The sequence below is a fragment of the Bacillus rossius genome, chromosome 15, assembly GCF_032445375.1.
Source record: "Bacillus rossius redtenbacheri isolate Brsri chromosome 15, Brsri_v3, whole genome shotgun sequence".
Taxonomy (NCBI): domain Eukaryota; kingdom Metazoa; phylum Arthropoda; class Insecta; order Phasmatodea; family Bacillidae; genus Bacillus; species Bacillus rossius.
Genome location: NC_086342.1, coordinates 4,196,371 through 4,210,527, shown reverse-complemented (window position 1 = coordinate 4,210,527; position 14,157 = coordinate 4,196,371). Strand labels below are relative to the sequence as shown.

At 42.8% G+C, this 14,157-nt stretch overlaps 1 protein-coding gene across 3 annotated transcripts in view; it reads right to left on the bottom strand.

Moving 5' to 3' along the window:
* The window catches only part of LOC134539234 (NACHT domain- and WD repeat-containing protein 1), a 51,496-nt gene that overhangs the window by 6,572 nt on the left and 30,767 nt on the right, over nt 1-14,157 (bottom strand). For all 3 annotated transcript variants that reach the window (XM_063381036.1, XM_063381037.1, XM_063381038.1), the window contains 9 exons: nt 13,751-13,873; nt 11,817-11,925; nt 9,698-9,882; nt 7,881-7,954; nt 6,584-6,710; nt 5,099-5,802; nt 4,288-4,450; nt 2,596-2,770; nt 444-578 (listed from right to left, as the gene is read on the bottom strand). In XM_063381036.1, the coding sequence (XP_063237106.1) occupies nt 444-578; nt 2,596-2,770; nt 4,288-4,450; nt 5,099-5,802; nt 6,584-6,710; nt 7,881-7,954; nt 9,698-9,882; nt 11,817-11,925; nt 13,751-13,873 (1,795 nt within the window). The remainder of the gene's footprint in view (nt 1-443; nt 579-2,595; nt 2,771-4,287; nt 4,451-5,098; nt 5,803-6,583; nt 6,711-7,880; nt 7,955-9,697; nt 9,883-11,816; nt 11,926-13,750; nt 13,874-14,157) is intronic.

Here is a 14,157-nt window from a genome sequence, read left to right as displayed (position 1 = left end):
CTTAACAGAATAACACAGATTGGAAGAAGTTAAATAGCAAACATGTATAAAAGTTATAGTTAAAATAATCTCTCTTCGTTAATGTAATAAACGTATTTGAACTAATGAGTGCAAATAAAAGTAAATTTATCAATTAAATTGTACATTTCATTTCACTCCTTCTTTGTATCCATACAAAATAGTGAAAATTCAATAAAAATGATTCAATTTTATTCATAAAAGTATGCAATAATTTCATCAATGTTTTGTTATGACGACGTCACGTTAAACTATCGTCCGTAAACCGACTTTACAGACAACCAATTTTTTTTTTTTTAAACTATAACATCAGCTCATTTTGGCTTGTTTTCAGTGAGTCTGCATATTCATCTTTTTTTGTCCGTCACCGAGGTTTGTCATGACGTGCAGTGCAAGCAGCAGTGTCAGGTGCGGCGGGGGCTCACCCTTGCTGAGGTCCCAGAGGCGCAGGGAGCGGTCGCGGCAGCAGGAGTCGGCCGAGAGCACGCAGCCTCCCTGCGGGTCCAGCCGCAGGAAGTCCACGGGCGCCGTGTGGCCGCTCAGGCTCCAGCGACAGTTGCCTGCGTGCACACGCTCCGTCACGCTTCTGCCACTTCCGCGGGTGCCGACAGTACCGCCCGATCACACAACGTCTTAGAAAACCAATCATTTTTGTCGAATCAATTGTAGCCTTATACGCTGTCTTTAAATTTACGTGAAAAAAATTACTTTTAACATTTATTTTAATATTATCTTTGAAAGATTTGTGCAGTGGGAGAGCATGACTTGATGTAAGCTATTGGACATACGCCATTGCTAAGCTCGTGTATGTCTGTAGAAGAAAACTACAAAAAACCCAAAAGACAAAAACAAAAACACAAATTAAACAAAAAATTGCTGTTGTCAATAGGATATAAACACCACATAATATTCCATAACAGGAATATGGTCAACAAAGAAAAACAAAGAAAAATGGGCCAACAGAACGAAAAAATCCGCACAAATGATGACAGCACAAAAATATTGAATCCAAAAAAAATTCAGCTCAACAGTTGAAACGAGACAAAAACACGACAAAATGCAAAGCTGAAACAAACACAATAGTTTTCCAAAACAAAAACAAGCGACGTTTCGGGAACTGCTATCTGCTCCCGTCCTCAGGCAGAGACGCACATGGTACGAAAACACAGGTGCGATTCAACATACATATGCTTAGCAATTGCGTATGTCCAAAAGGTTACATCAAGTCATTTATTTTAATATCATGTATATGTTATGGGTGAAGCTAGAAGAAGTAGTAAACCGAGGTTTACCCGGGTTAACTTAGCATTATCGAAGTTCGTTGGGAAAAATTCAAATAATAAGTCAAATAAATTTGAATTCGGCATATACCGGTGTACACCTAGGTCTACCCAATGCTGACTGGGTATTTTTACAAAGATCAAATGATTGATAAGTTTAGTTTCATTTATATTTAAATAACTAACCTAACCTAACATGCTCAAAAATGACACAACACTGAACGCCAGTCAAAATTGGGTAGACCTAGGTGTACACCAGATACAAATTTATTTTAGTGATTATTTGGACTTTACCCTACAACCTTGGATAAAGCTAAGTAAACACGGGTAAACCTAGGTTTACATCTTCTAGCATTACCCGTAGCATATACACAGTTTAAATTTTTACTAACCGCTACTTGTTTGAATGTCAGTTTCTGTTATTCATCATCGTCAAAAGAAAATACATGAAAGAAGGGAGATGACATAGGTTTATAGAAATACATATGAATGTACGGTATATTTCAGTACATTACTACTTTTATATGTATTCAAGTTAATTTTCTCACTTTGTAAAATTAAATACATTAAATACAAAATAAGGATTTTATTTTCATTTTCGTCCTGAGCCTGCAGGCAGCAGTGAAATCGCGTTATTGTACACATGTTTCAAGATATTTCTGTTACCCTGTCTATCCAGTGATGGTTTGTAAAAATTTTTACAGTGCAACCAAAAGTTTGCCTGCATGTGTTAACATCCTTTTTTTTTTTTCACTTTGTTTTCCCCATTTTAAATTTGGTTGGACGTACAATCTTTCCCAAAATACTGTAAATAAAACCTAGTTATTTGCCGACCACTAACGTGGGCCTTCTTTCTTGGCGCTGGGCATCTGCCACTTGACATCAGCTTCGGAGTGGAAGTTTGGCTTCGAGAGGTTGGAGCGACGGTCGGGAGAAAACCGTCGGCGAGAGACGACAGGTGCGAGGCAGCGAGTTACTCTAAAAAATTTTCTCTCAACTCTGAATAACTGAAATGGATAATACTTTTGGTTTGTGTAATCAAGGCGTGGGTGGAGCCCAAGCATCGCTCGACGCAGGCATGAAGGCAAGTTAGAGGCGATGGTAGGACGAGTGTTGGCTGTGGCCTGGCCGGATGACAGCCGTCTCTCCGCACCGCTCTTCCGGCACCGGAGTGGGCACGGACGAGTTACCACGTTATTTTGATGAATATGACTCAAGCCAAGATCCTACGTCACGAAACTCGGTGCTCAAAATACGTAATTTCCACCCGCCACACCTCCCGGGCACTTGGCCTCACCCGTGATGAGGTCCCAGACGAGGATCCTGGCGTCCTCCAGGCCGCTGATGACGCAGCCGTCCCGCGAGGAGATGTCCAGCGAGACGGTGCTCACGCCGGGCTTCCACTTCTTGAACAGCGTCCCGCTCTGCAGGTCGTACACCACGATGAAGTTGGGGCTGGGCTCGTCCACCTCCTGCGACCAGACCGCGGGCCGTCAGCGCGGCGACATTCACGCTGCGCGTCCGTGCACATGCATACATCCGCGTCGGCTCAGCGATCTTGCCGGATTACCAAACGTCAACGTGGTTCCAAAATAGTTATAGTTAGAGACCGGAAAAATTCGCGGGTTCATTTCGTGTTATGCTAAAATTCAAATAATTATACCTTAGTGCGGCTTCTGCCATTGGTTCACTGTTAATCCTGGAGGACTGAAGGCCAATTAGAGACTCTCACTCGTAGAAGTGTCGAATCACAGGTTACCCAGTCGAGACGACTCACAAGTCAGCAGCAAATGTATAGTTGGCATTTGCCCTAGTGTGTAGAGGATATTGGAGTGTATCCTGAAGTTCATTGAACCCGCGAATTTTTCTGGTCCCTAATTATAGTGTATAGTAAAATGGTATTTGAAATAAGTTGTAATAAACTGATCTATAGAAAAAAAAAATATTTTGTTGTATGTGTACTTATATATGCGCATTGGAAGTTATACTTACTTGTCATTTTAAAAAACCTAACGATAATTTTGCAATAAAATAATTAATAGAAATAAAATAATTAACCGGACTGGAGTGATATTATAAATATAGTTGGTAAGGTATAAATTCAATAAAAATTTAAATCTTATAAAATAATCATTAGGTATTCAATATTATTATAAACAATGAATAAAATAATTACTAAATTTAATAAAATAATTGAAATTATTTTCAATTAATAGAGAAAATATGCTGAATGTTATACTAATTTATTAATTTTAATTAAAATGCTTTTAAATTGCTAAGAGTGAATCTGCAATTTCAATTCAACGTGCGTTTCGTTTGTACGAGAGTGGTCGACCGTCCCTGGCATTTGGATTGGTCGTAATGGTCTCGAGATGACGGAGCTCTATTTCGCTGGCCTCCACGTTCACCCGACATAACGACATGCTATTTTTTTCCCCTTTGCGGCATTATAAAAGATTGTGTCTACGTTCCACCGCTACCTAATGATTTTCACGAGTTGAGACACAGAATTGAAGAGGCTATTGCTTCCATTACTCCGGAAGCGTGGGAAGAATTGGACTTTAGGTTAGATGTGTGTCGTATAACTAAAGGTGAACATTCATAAGAAAAACTAGGCTAGTTTACGTTCAATTTGATGTCAGATTTGTTGTGAATAGTCTACATGAAACTGTTATAATTAGGGACACCTGTATTTCGTGAATACATTTCATGTCGAGGTATTTCACAAAATACTGTAGCTTTTCTCCTGTGGTTATTGGCCGAGGTCGGGGAGAGGTTGTCGTCCCGCTCTTGACAGGGCCAATGAGAATGTGGTCACCGTACTGCTGCACCCTCACAATTTGCCACGACTCTTAGAAAAAGCTACAGTGTTTTGTGAAATACCTTGACATGAAATGAAATCGCGAAATACAGGTGTCCATAGTTATAATGTGCAGTTGAAGCCGGGACCTTCACGGAGCCGGGAAGGCGGGGGGCGGGGACACGGCACCTTGGCGACGCAGCACACGTAGTGGCCCTCGAAGGTGATGGCGGCCAGGTTGGTGACGAAGTCGTGGTGCGGGATGCGCAGGTCGTACAGCAGCTTGCGAGACGCCAGGTTCCACACCAGCAGCGGGAACGGCTTCTGTGTCTCGTCACCGCACACCAGCACCCTGGACACCAGCCAGCACGTTGGCAGCCCTGTGCCGACACTAGCCCTTCCAAGAGAAGTGCTCGTCACCGCACACCAGCACCCTGGACACCAGCCAGCACGTTGGCAGCCCTGTGCCAACACTAGCCTTTCCAAGAGAAGTGCTCGTCACCGCACACCAGCACCCTGGACACCAGCCAGCACGTTGGCAGCCCTGTGCCAACACTAGCCTTTCCAAGAGAAGTGCTCGTCTAACCTAAAGTGGGAATCCCAAAATTACACATTTTCAAGTAGTGAAGGAATTGGAAACAGGCATTCCACACTAAACATCATCATTACAACTCTTGAGATAATTTTACAGAAATGTGGCAGTGTGTCTTTACAGTCAAATAAAATAGAAGGTGGAAGCACAATGAAGTTGAAAAATTGGTGGCTTTAAAATACATAGGAGGGTGAGTCCATTGGTAAAAAGTCTCAACACTGACAAGTGCTAAATTAATACATACTATTTCCTTCTTATAATGTTTGTTTTTTCTCCTTATGCCCCCTTAAAAAATGTTATAACAGAGTTCTACTGTAGATATATATATTTTTTTAAATTTCGGGTTTTAAAATTTGTACATTAAGTAATAGGGAGTAGCCTCAAAATAATCCCCCCCCCCGGCCATACCTGCCGTCGCCAGACACGAGCAGCGAGTTGAGGAAGCGGTCCTCGCCGGCCTTGAAGGTCGTCACGCAGTCCCCGCTCTCCATGTTCATGAGGTTCACGTACATCCTGTTGCGGGAGAGCGTGACCAGGTGCTCCGGGTCGTGCAGCCCGTAGTACGGCATCTTCTGGTTCATGACGCCCTTGAGGCGCGCCACGAAGCGGCCGGCGTCCAGGTCGTAGACGCGCAGCTCCCGCCGGCACAGCACCACGCAGCGGCGCTCGTCCACGGGCTTCAGGCTGATGGGGTGCGTCACCCCGACCAGGGTGCGAACCCGTGTCGCGCTGCAGGCGTCCCACACGGCGATCTCCTCCCGCTCAGTCGACACGGTCGCCACGAAGCCCGAGCCGTCCCCGAGCCGCGTCACCGCGTCGAACCTCGGCCGCCCGGGCTCGTCCTCGTCCGTGTCGGCGGCGCCGGCCGGCACGAGGGACGGCACGGGCGGGTCGCGGCACGCGCGGAGCAGCCCCGCCAGGAAGCCGTGCTCCGGCGCGTCGCCCCTCTCGTCGAACAGCTTGGACAGGTGGACGTGCATCTGGGAGTAGAACTGCCGGCCGTCGTAGCTCAGCGCGCCCGCGCTCTGCTCCAGGCAGCCGCGCAGCACGGCGAGCTCCGCGTCGCGTCGCTCCGGGCCGGCCGACTCCTCCAGGAAGATGTCCTCCAGGACCTGCCGCGCAGCGACACACGCTCCAGTTCAGTGGTTCCCAACCTTCTTCAGCTGGCGACCCACCTTTCCTTATAGTAATACCTCCACGGTCCATCGGTCCGTGGTGGAGTAAAAAAACCTTATTTGTATCGTATCCCTTCCTTATGTATATAATTTACCATCAAATATTGCAAATATATATGCTTTTTTAAGATACAGATTGATTATTGATACACAATTTCTGTTCTGATTTGAAAAATTGTTGACAAAATATAAACACTTTGTAGCAAAACAGTTATTTATTTAACAATAGATATGTGTTTGCACACAATTCGATTTGTTTCGATTTTTCTTATCTTTTCTGATGGTTTATTCGGTGGTTTCTGATAGTTTTAGGATCGAGTCGCGTCCCACCTGTAACCCTTCCGCGACCCCACTAGTGGGTCGCGACCCACCGTTTGGGAACAGCTGCTCTAGTAATTACTGTCTCTGTCTACCAGGCTAAACCTCAACAACTTCATAAAGGTGCTGTACATTACCTCATCAGTGCTTCATAACTGCAATGGAATCACCAGAATAACCATACAGAACATGCCCAAAAATATTTAAAACAATGATATTTTTGCAAGTGTCAATTGGTGTGTCTATTCTGCAATTGGTTTGTTTATTTATTTAGGCACCTTTAACTATCTAATGGTTGCATGGGTCTAAACATTCATGCTTGTCAGAACTACTTGTCTGGACTAAACTTCAGGCTGGCCATAATATGTTCTGAACGGTGAGTGCTAAGTGTTGTACCTACATCATATACACCTGCCCCACACAGCTTGTCGAACAACCAGGATTGGTCGAACAGGAAGTTGTCTTTGATTGATCTGTGCAGCTGAAACATCTGATATGGAAGTTCTTCTAATTTGCGCTGATTGTAGCTGAAACACAACAAATCACATACACACACACAAAAAAAAGTTTTCATGAAAATGATAATCTGATGAATATTGAGCAGTTTTAGTTAAAAATTTCTTTCAGATAAGTTTTAAATTTTAATTATGCATTTTCAAGGTATTATATTATATTATATTATATTTGCAGGTAAAGACGTAAGGATGGCTGGTAAGCAATGTAAGCCCACCTGGAGTTATCGATGTGCAATGTCAATGGGAAACAAACACAGGAAAGCGCATACACGCAATGAGCGCTAGTCGCCTCTACGTGCAAGGCAGCGAGCTGAGTGTAGGCCATGTGCAAGTACTAGTTTCTTTGTTGCAAAGCAAATATCAATTTAATGTTTAAAATATTCACTTAGTCAAATCAAACTGCGAATATTGTTCTCCAAGAAGCTGTATTACACCTGTTTTATAAAATACAGGATTGAAGTGAAAAAAAAAAATAGTTGTTTAACCTTTGTAACGTTTGAACTGATTATAAGTGATTAACCAATTATAAAATAACTATGCATAATATTAATACTGAGCATTCATAACAGCAAACGGATTTTTTTTTAAAGTAAGTAACTTTACTCAAGCAGAACATGTACAACGCAAAACAAACTAAATATTTTCATGAGCGAATCTTAGGCTTCCAATATTTGAAAGCTTTGTAACAAGTGCTATGCTTCACATCAGACACGAAGCTTCAAATGAAACGAATAGCAAAATTTTCCGGCATACTGGAATCAAATATTAAAAAGAGCTCTGAATGATTTGCTTAGTCAAAGCTTCGCACAGGCCTAGCGTCGTGCAATGAGACTTTAGGCGGTGACCCCCAAAAAGTTATCACCAGACACTGAAAACTAGTTCACCGCACATGCCTCAAGTGGTTTTGTAGGTATGCAGGTGGACAATTTTAAGATACAGCAGTGTGAAAGTACCTATTTTTGGCCATGTTGAAGGTGGCCAAATGTCTTGGAAATCAGGTATTCCAATTAGTCTAAATAATTTTTTTTTTGTGGGAAAATGGGGTAAGGATACGTTTTTATTTTTCTGTGAACGTATTTCTGCACTTGAAACAGCGAACAGTGTAATTTAGTGGCAGACAAGCAGACCCACACCTGTGAAACGAGGGGGGGGGGTTGTTTCGGGTGGCGGGCAGTCACTCACCACTTGCCAGTCTTGTTGGGCTGCGGAAGAAGTCTGCCCGCCAGCTCCAGCCCGCTGGTCTTCCCCAAGTTGCCCTGGAGCCAGCGAGATCACCACTAACACCTCGCACAGCTTTTCACAGTAGCGATAATACGAAAAATCATAAATTTGAAGTAAATTAAATTAATTACAATTATTATAAAGAAAGAGAGCGTGAGTGCTTGTTTGTCTGTAAGAAGTAAAACTCAAAAACTACTCAAACCATCTAAAAATTCTTTCCATCGTTTATAACGTTACATTATTCGGGATTGACATAGGCTATGTTTTATTTTTTAAAAAAACTTTATGGTCCTATAATATAGAGAAATGTTTCTAACTAAAATTGGAGATAAATTACCAATCTTGGCTTACACCGATAAAACTGTTACAGATGTAACAAAATAAGAGTAACCAAGTTGCGCTGACATTGCCATGTGAGCCGGCAGTGGTGCACACATTCAAAATATGCTTTCTCATATATACATATACTTATTACGTATGTATATAATCCAAGTGAACATAATTTTCAGATCATAATCCAGTTTTTCTGTAATTATCTTCATTATCATATTGACACAGTAGGTAGCAGTTAAATAAATTTTAATTTTAAGGCTAGATATGAAAAAAATTATTTGGAACGAGACATTAGTTTAGATATCAGTTTTTATAGTTTTTATAAAAAACTTGACCCGACAAAAATAAAAATCTTTATCTATTCGTGGAAAACAAGAGTACAACATTTAGTATAAAAATGGATAAAATTTTCTCTTTCGAGATCTAGAGTAGATTCACTCTTATTTTACCCAAACGTCCCAAACTAATAATTATTCTCATTAAATCATGTAACAAATATATATTTTACAAAAATTATATATTTAATGAATAATTACAGCTTCTTATCATATCAAAATGATTAACTTTTTTTTTGGCATTTTTCACACAAACATTTGTAGACAAAATTTGATAGAACACACACTTATAACATAAACAACTTCTCTCAAGTACAGTCACCAACAAACAACTAACTAAGGCTAGAGGAAAAACAAAACAGTACCATTAAGTCAAGCAATCATATTTCCAAGTACCTATGAAGAATTTTTTTGTTGTAACTGCAGTTCCAAAAAAAAAAAAGCAGCTTTAACTAGCAGAAATTCTGCAAAGCCACTTGAATTACACTCTCTTTCCACTGCCAGCATACTGCGGCATGAAGCGTGATTCAAGGTTGTTTCCAGCTTAGCTTTGTTGATTAGAACACAACGCACCCTGAGTACAAGACTATCGTAACTCAAAAAAATTGATTTTTTTTTTTTTAGATATTTTTACCATGAGCAGGAAAATATCATTACCTAGGCACTGCAAGACTATCACAATATTATATTTACTTTTCATGGGACTCACGGGAAAAAAATGTAGTGTTGCACTCTGGAAAATATTGTATATGAATATTTATGTGCAAGACTACGGCATCTGAGTTGTGATAGTATTGCACTGATTTCTGAGTTACGATAGTCTTGCACTCAGGGTGCGACAAGCTGGCGGTAGTTTTGGGTTTTGCTCACCCAGTTGGGCTGTAATTAACGCTGCTCGCAATAGTTTCGAGTTTTTCTCACCCAGATGGGCTGTAATTAACGCTGCTCGCAATAGTTTCGAGTTTTGCCCGCCCAGTCGGGCTGTGATCGACGCTGGACGCAATAGTTTCGAGTTTTGCTCGCCCAGTTGGGCTGTAATTAACACTGCTCGCAATAGTTTTGAGTTTTGCTCGCCCAGTCGGGCTGTGATTGACGCTGGACGCAGCGCACCTGGTAGTAGTCGGCGAGGACAGAGGCGGCGGCGTGCTGCCGGTCGTACTTGGCGCGGATGGCCTCGAGGAGCAGCGCGTCGCGCCAGCGCAGCGTGCTGGGCCCTGCCACGCCCGACCACCGCATGAACGGCGCCAGGTACTTGTTGAGCCCCGCCCAGAACAGGCAGCTGGGCGCCCACGACACTGCAGCAACCAACCAGCACTCACCCTAGCACCACCCCCCCGACACACATCCCCTTCCGTTGGCCGCAACTAGGAGGGGGGGAGGGCAAGCGGGGCATACGCCCCGGGCGCAAAGCTGTGTGGGTGCCGAAATCGCTTGCATTTGTAATTCCTACTACAAATGGTAACTGGTAAAAAGTTTCTGCATGGAAGTTACAGTAGGTTAGAAACTGTTACATGTAGGTATGGAAAATACTTAAATAGCACCATTTCTCCGTGGGAGGGCCCCCGGACATCCGCTTTATTGGTGTGGTATGTGCGAAAAAAGAGGGGGGGGGGGGTGCATGAATCCATTCATGGCCCCGTTGCCAGAGACTCTAGTTGCAGTCCTGGACACGATACCATCATTTCAATACTCAGTACATACTCGGTACTGTTTCGGACTCTAAACTCTCAGCACTTCCGCCACTCGACACTGGTGTGTGTGTGTGTGTGTGTGTGTGTGAGTGCGAGTTCAATACGATTTTATTCAATTCCCAATAACGCAAAATTCAACATCCACCTTGTTTGCAGAACACAAATTCCATTTTATTTTTTTTAACATCCCAGGTCAATCAGATTACACACCAGGCCAAACTGCAGCACAATAATAACCCTGTAATTATTTTATTTTTTTTATATATTTTTTCTTTATAATATGTAAATGAGTGAGAGTATCGCACAGAATTATTTTGCTGCAGCATGGGTTCAATAACGTATCTAGCTGGCACCAAAGTATCGAAGGTTTTTACAATGATTCTCTATAGTACTGATTTGATGTTGTATCAATGGATATCGAGACATCAAAGTTCCCACCTCCGAGTTATTTTTCCTCCGCAAACGCCTTGCCATTGGAGCCATTAAAGATGCCGAAGGAACAAGAGCCAATGAAATCCTCAAATACCATCAAATCATTAGTATTCAAACAATTCAATATTCAAGGAAAATGATTGAAAGAACAATATTAGAGGAAATAAGGTAAATAACAAAATTCAACACTGTGACTGAAGTTTACTCGGCAAAATTTTTCTTCATACCTATCCTGTTACCATTCCTCAAGATATTGTACTTTAAAGTTTAAACATGTAATCATATTAAAAAAATTAAAATATGTATTGGTTATGGAAAATTATTTTTTAATAAAACATTTAAAAGGTTAAAATTTCAACACCTCAATTAATATTAAAATTTCTTGTAGGTACATTATTTTATTTTGGTATCCTTGAGACCTATATTTGGATTCGAAAGGTTTTTTTTAAGTTCTCTTTGGGATTCGAATTCTAGATTCGGGTTCGAGAAATTGGGGTCGGACCCATCACCATGTTAAACATTCATGGGGATGAAAACACAGAAATGATCAGACCTGTCACCATGTTAAACATTCACGGGCATGAAAGCACAGAGAGGATCTGACCCGTCACCATGTTAAAACATTCGCGGGCATGAAAGCACAGAAAGGATCGGACCCGTCACCATGTTAAACATTCGCGGGCATGAAAGCACAGGAAGGATCGGGCCCATCACCATGTTAAAAATTTGTGAGCATGAAAACACAGAAAGGATTGAATCTGTCACCATGTTAAACATTTGCGAGCATGAAAACACAGAAAGGATCTGACCCGTCACCATGTTAAACATATACGGGCATAAAAACACAGAGAGGATTGAACCCGTCACCATGTTAAACATTCATGGGCATGAAAACACAGAGAGGATCAGACCCGTCACCATGTTAAACATTCGCGGGCAATTAAACACAGAAAGGATCAGACCCGTCACCATGTTAAACTTTCGAGGGCATGAAAACACAGAGAGGATCGAACCCGTCACCATGTTAAACATCCGCAGGCGTGAAAGCACAGAGAGGGAGTGCGGGTGTCGCGAGCCGGGAGACGCGCGGCGACGCTGCGACGTACCGTACGTGTCCTTGCTGTGGAAGCGAGCGTCGTGCGCCAGGAGGTCCAGCATCTCCGAGTCGCACAGCCCGTTCTTGGAGGCCGTGGCCAGCGCCAGGGAGTGCGCCACCTGCACCACGTCACGTCCCGTTCCTCCAACTGGGTCTGCCTGCTCGGTACGGCCGTCACCTACACTGTCACCTACGGACCGCTAAGGCTGTGTCTCGCACACCGCTTTATTCCAGGGCCATTTGTAACATTCTATCTGAACATCTTCCTCGCATGTGTTGCTCTCAGGGGCGTAGCCAGGGTTGGGTTTTAGGGGTTTAAATACCCCACCCTTAGCACCAAATCTTTAATTAATTTCTTATTCATCACTCAAACAAATTTCATATTAAAATTAATAAAATTTTTACCATTACAATGTTTAAATTTAAGAACCAAAAACTGCTAAAATAGCACTATTTTTACACCTTAAAATCCAAATTTTCCCGGGGGAGGACCCCCGGACCCACCACCGCTTTAATACGGGGGGAGGGGGGGGGGGGAATGCTTCTTAACACCCCCCATACACAAATCCTGGCTACACCACTGGTTGCTCTAAAAAAAATCAAGCTGGCGTGTGAGACCTAGCCTTAAGACGACTGGACGTACGAGTCTTTTGGAGAACAGCTCTATGGTCCGAAAATTTGAGTCGTTCCGAGATGTTGGATTCAAACCCCCACGACCCTAGCCACACGGGCATTATGTGCTAGTTATCACGCCCCCCCCCCCCCCCCCAAGGGCAGTTGTTGATTGTGAGGTATAACGCTTCGACAAACCAATACATTTTTTATGTTTCACACGTCATTTGGGTTCACATTGAAACAACTAGAGCAAGGTGACTCAGTGAGACCCAGTTGGATAACTTTGATTCTGGTTTTCCATGGGTTCACTAAAATCCCTTCAGATTACGGCCTTTACTTCTGCAGTATTCCTGATTGTATTGTCATGACTTCCCATCGAATTATCTCCTGTAAACAAGACTAACACAAATTTTTAAAATTTAAATTTGCATTAGACTTTTATAAAAGTTACTGAATCCTAACGGGAACTAGATATGAGCAACTAAGTACTTAGGCATGTTGATTATATTTTCATTGATAGAGACAGGAGTGTTTCACAACATATTCTGTTTTTCAAACTTCATCTAAATATGGGCACATTTGCACCACTTCTTTCCTAAGTGTGATGATCAGTAACACCAGATCTTTCCACACTTCGCTGGGCCAGTAACATTATAGTAGCCCCAATTAACAACTGAAACCCTGCTGGAAAAAAAAAAAAATTCTGGCAAGCATGAATCCACAAAACTCTTTCGTGCATGCTGTACTTATTTATGAAATCATGTGTCTACTTGAAAACTTACAAACAAAAGTATCGGGAAAAGTTTTACGACGCGCTGGGTGTGCACTCATGAAGTAAGAGCATAAACCACTCGAGCAAAATTTCTGGCTCATTTTCATGAGTCATGTTGAGGGGTGGGGAAGAAGGAAGAACCAGCAACCCTTGGCTCACCCCACGAGCATGTCACCTCGGCAGTCACGGTCAAGGGCGTTTACGGAGGGGAATGAGGGTATACCGTCTCCTAAAAAAATTTCTTAAAATCTATTACTCCCACCAACATAAAGGAAATAATTTGAAAGCAAAGAGCAGCAAAGTGGTTCAATCTTCTTTCCCTACTCTCGCGAATTGTAATTCTGTGCACTCTTGGCCACCGTGACAAGAGCACTCTACAGGAAACAGGATTGACCGCGAGGGTATGAGTTACCAAATGAATCAGGGCCTAAGACCTCTCTGAGTCATCTTCGAGACAATGAGGGGTGATGAGTTCCCCCACTAGCGAGCAACCTTGCCAGGGCTCGGATCCAGAGGAGCAGGCGGGCGCGGTTGAAGAGGCAGGCGGAGTCACTCACGCGCTCCTTGCCTAGAATGGACTCGAGCTCGTCCAGCATGGTTCGCAGCTGGTCCGTGACGTTGCCCTTGGGCACGACGCCGTGCTCCCGGCCCGACCACCAGGACGTCTGCCAGGCCAGCACCTGCGCGACAGCACGACACACCGTCACCGTGCGCAGCTAGCACCACTCCCGCAACTGGGTGCCTGACATGAGGTTCAGTCGTTCTCACAACTTTAAATTAAGCTTTTTAAAAAATATGTATTATTGTTGTTATTATTATTATTATTATTAGAGGACTTATTCAAGTCCTGGGCCATTTCTTATACATAAAACAAAATAAATCTACCATTTTGCAGGAACGGACAATTTTTATGTTTAGAAAGCTTAAAACCCAGAAATAATCTCCACATGATTTGAGGGAACGA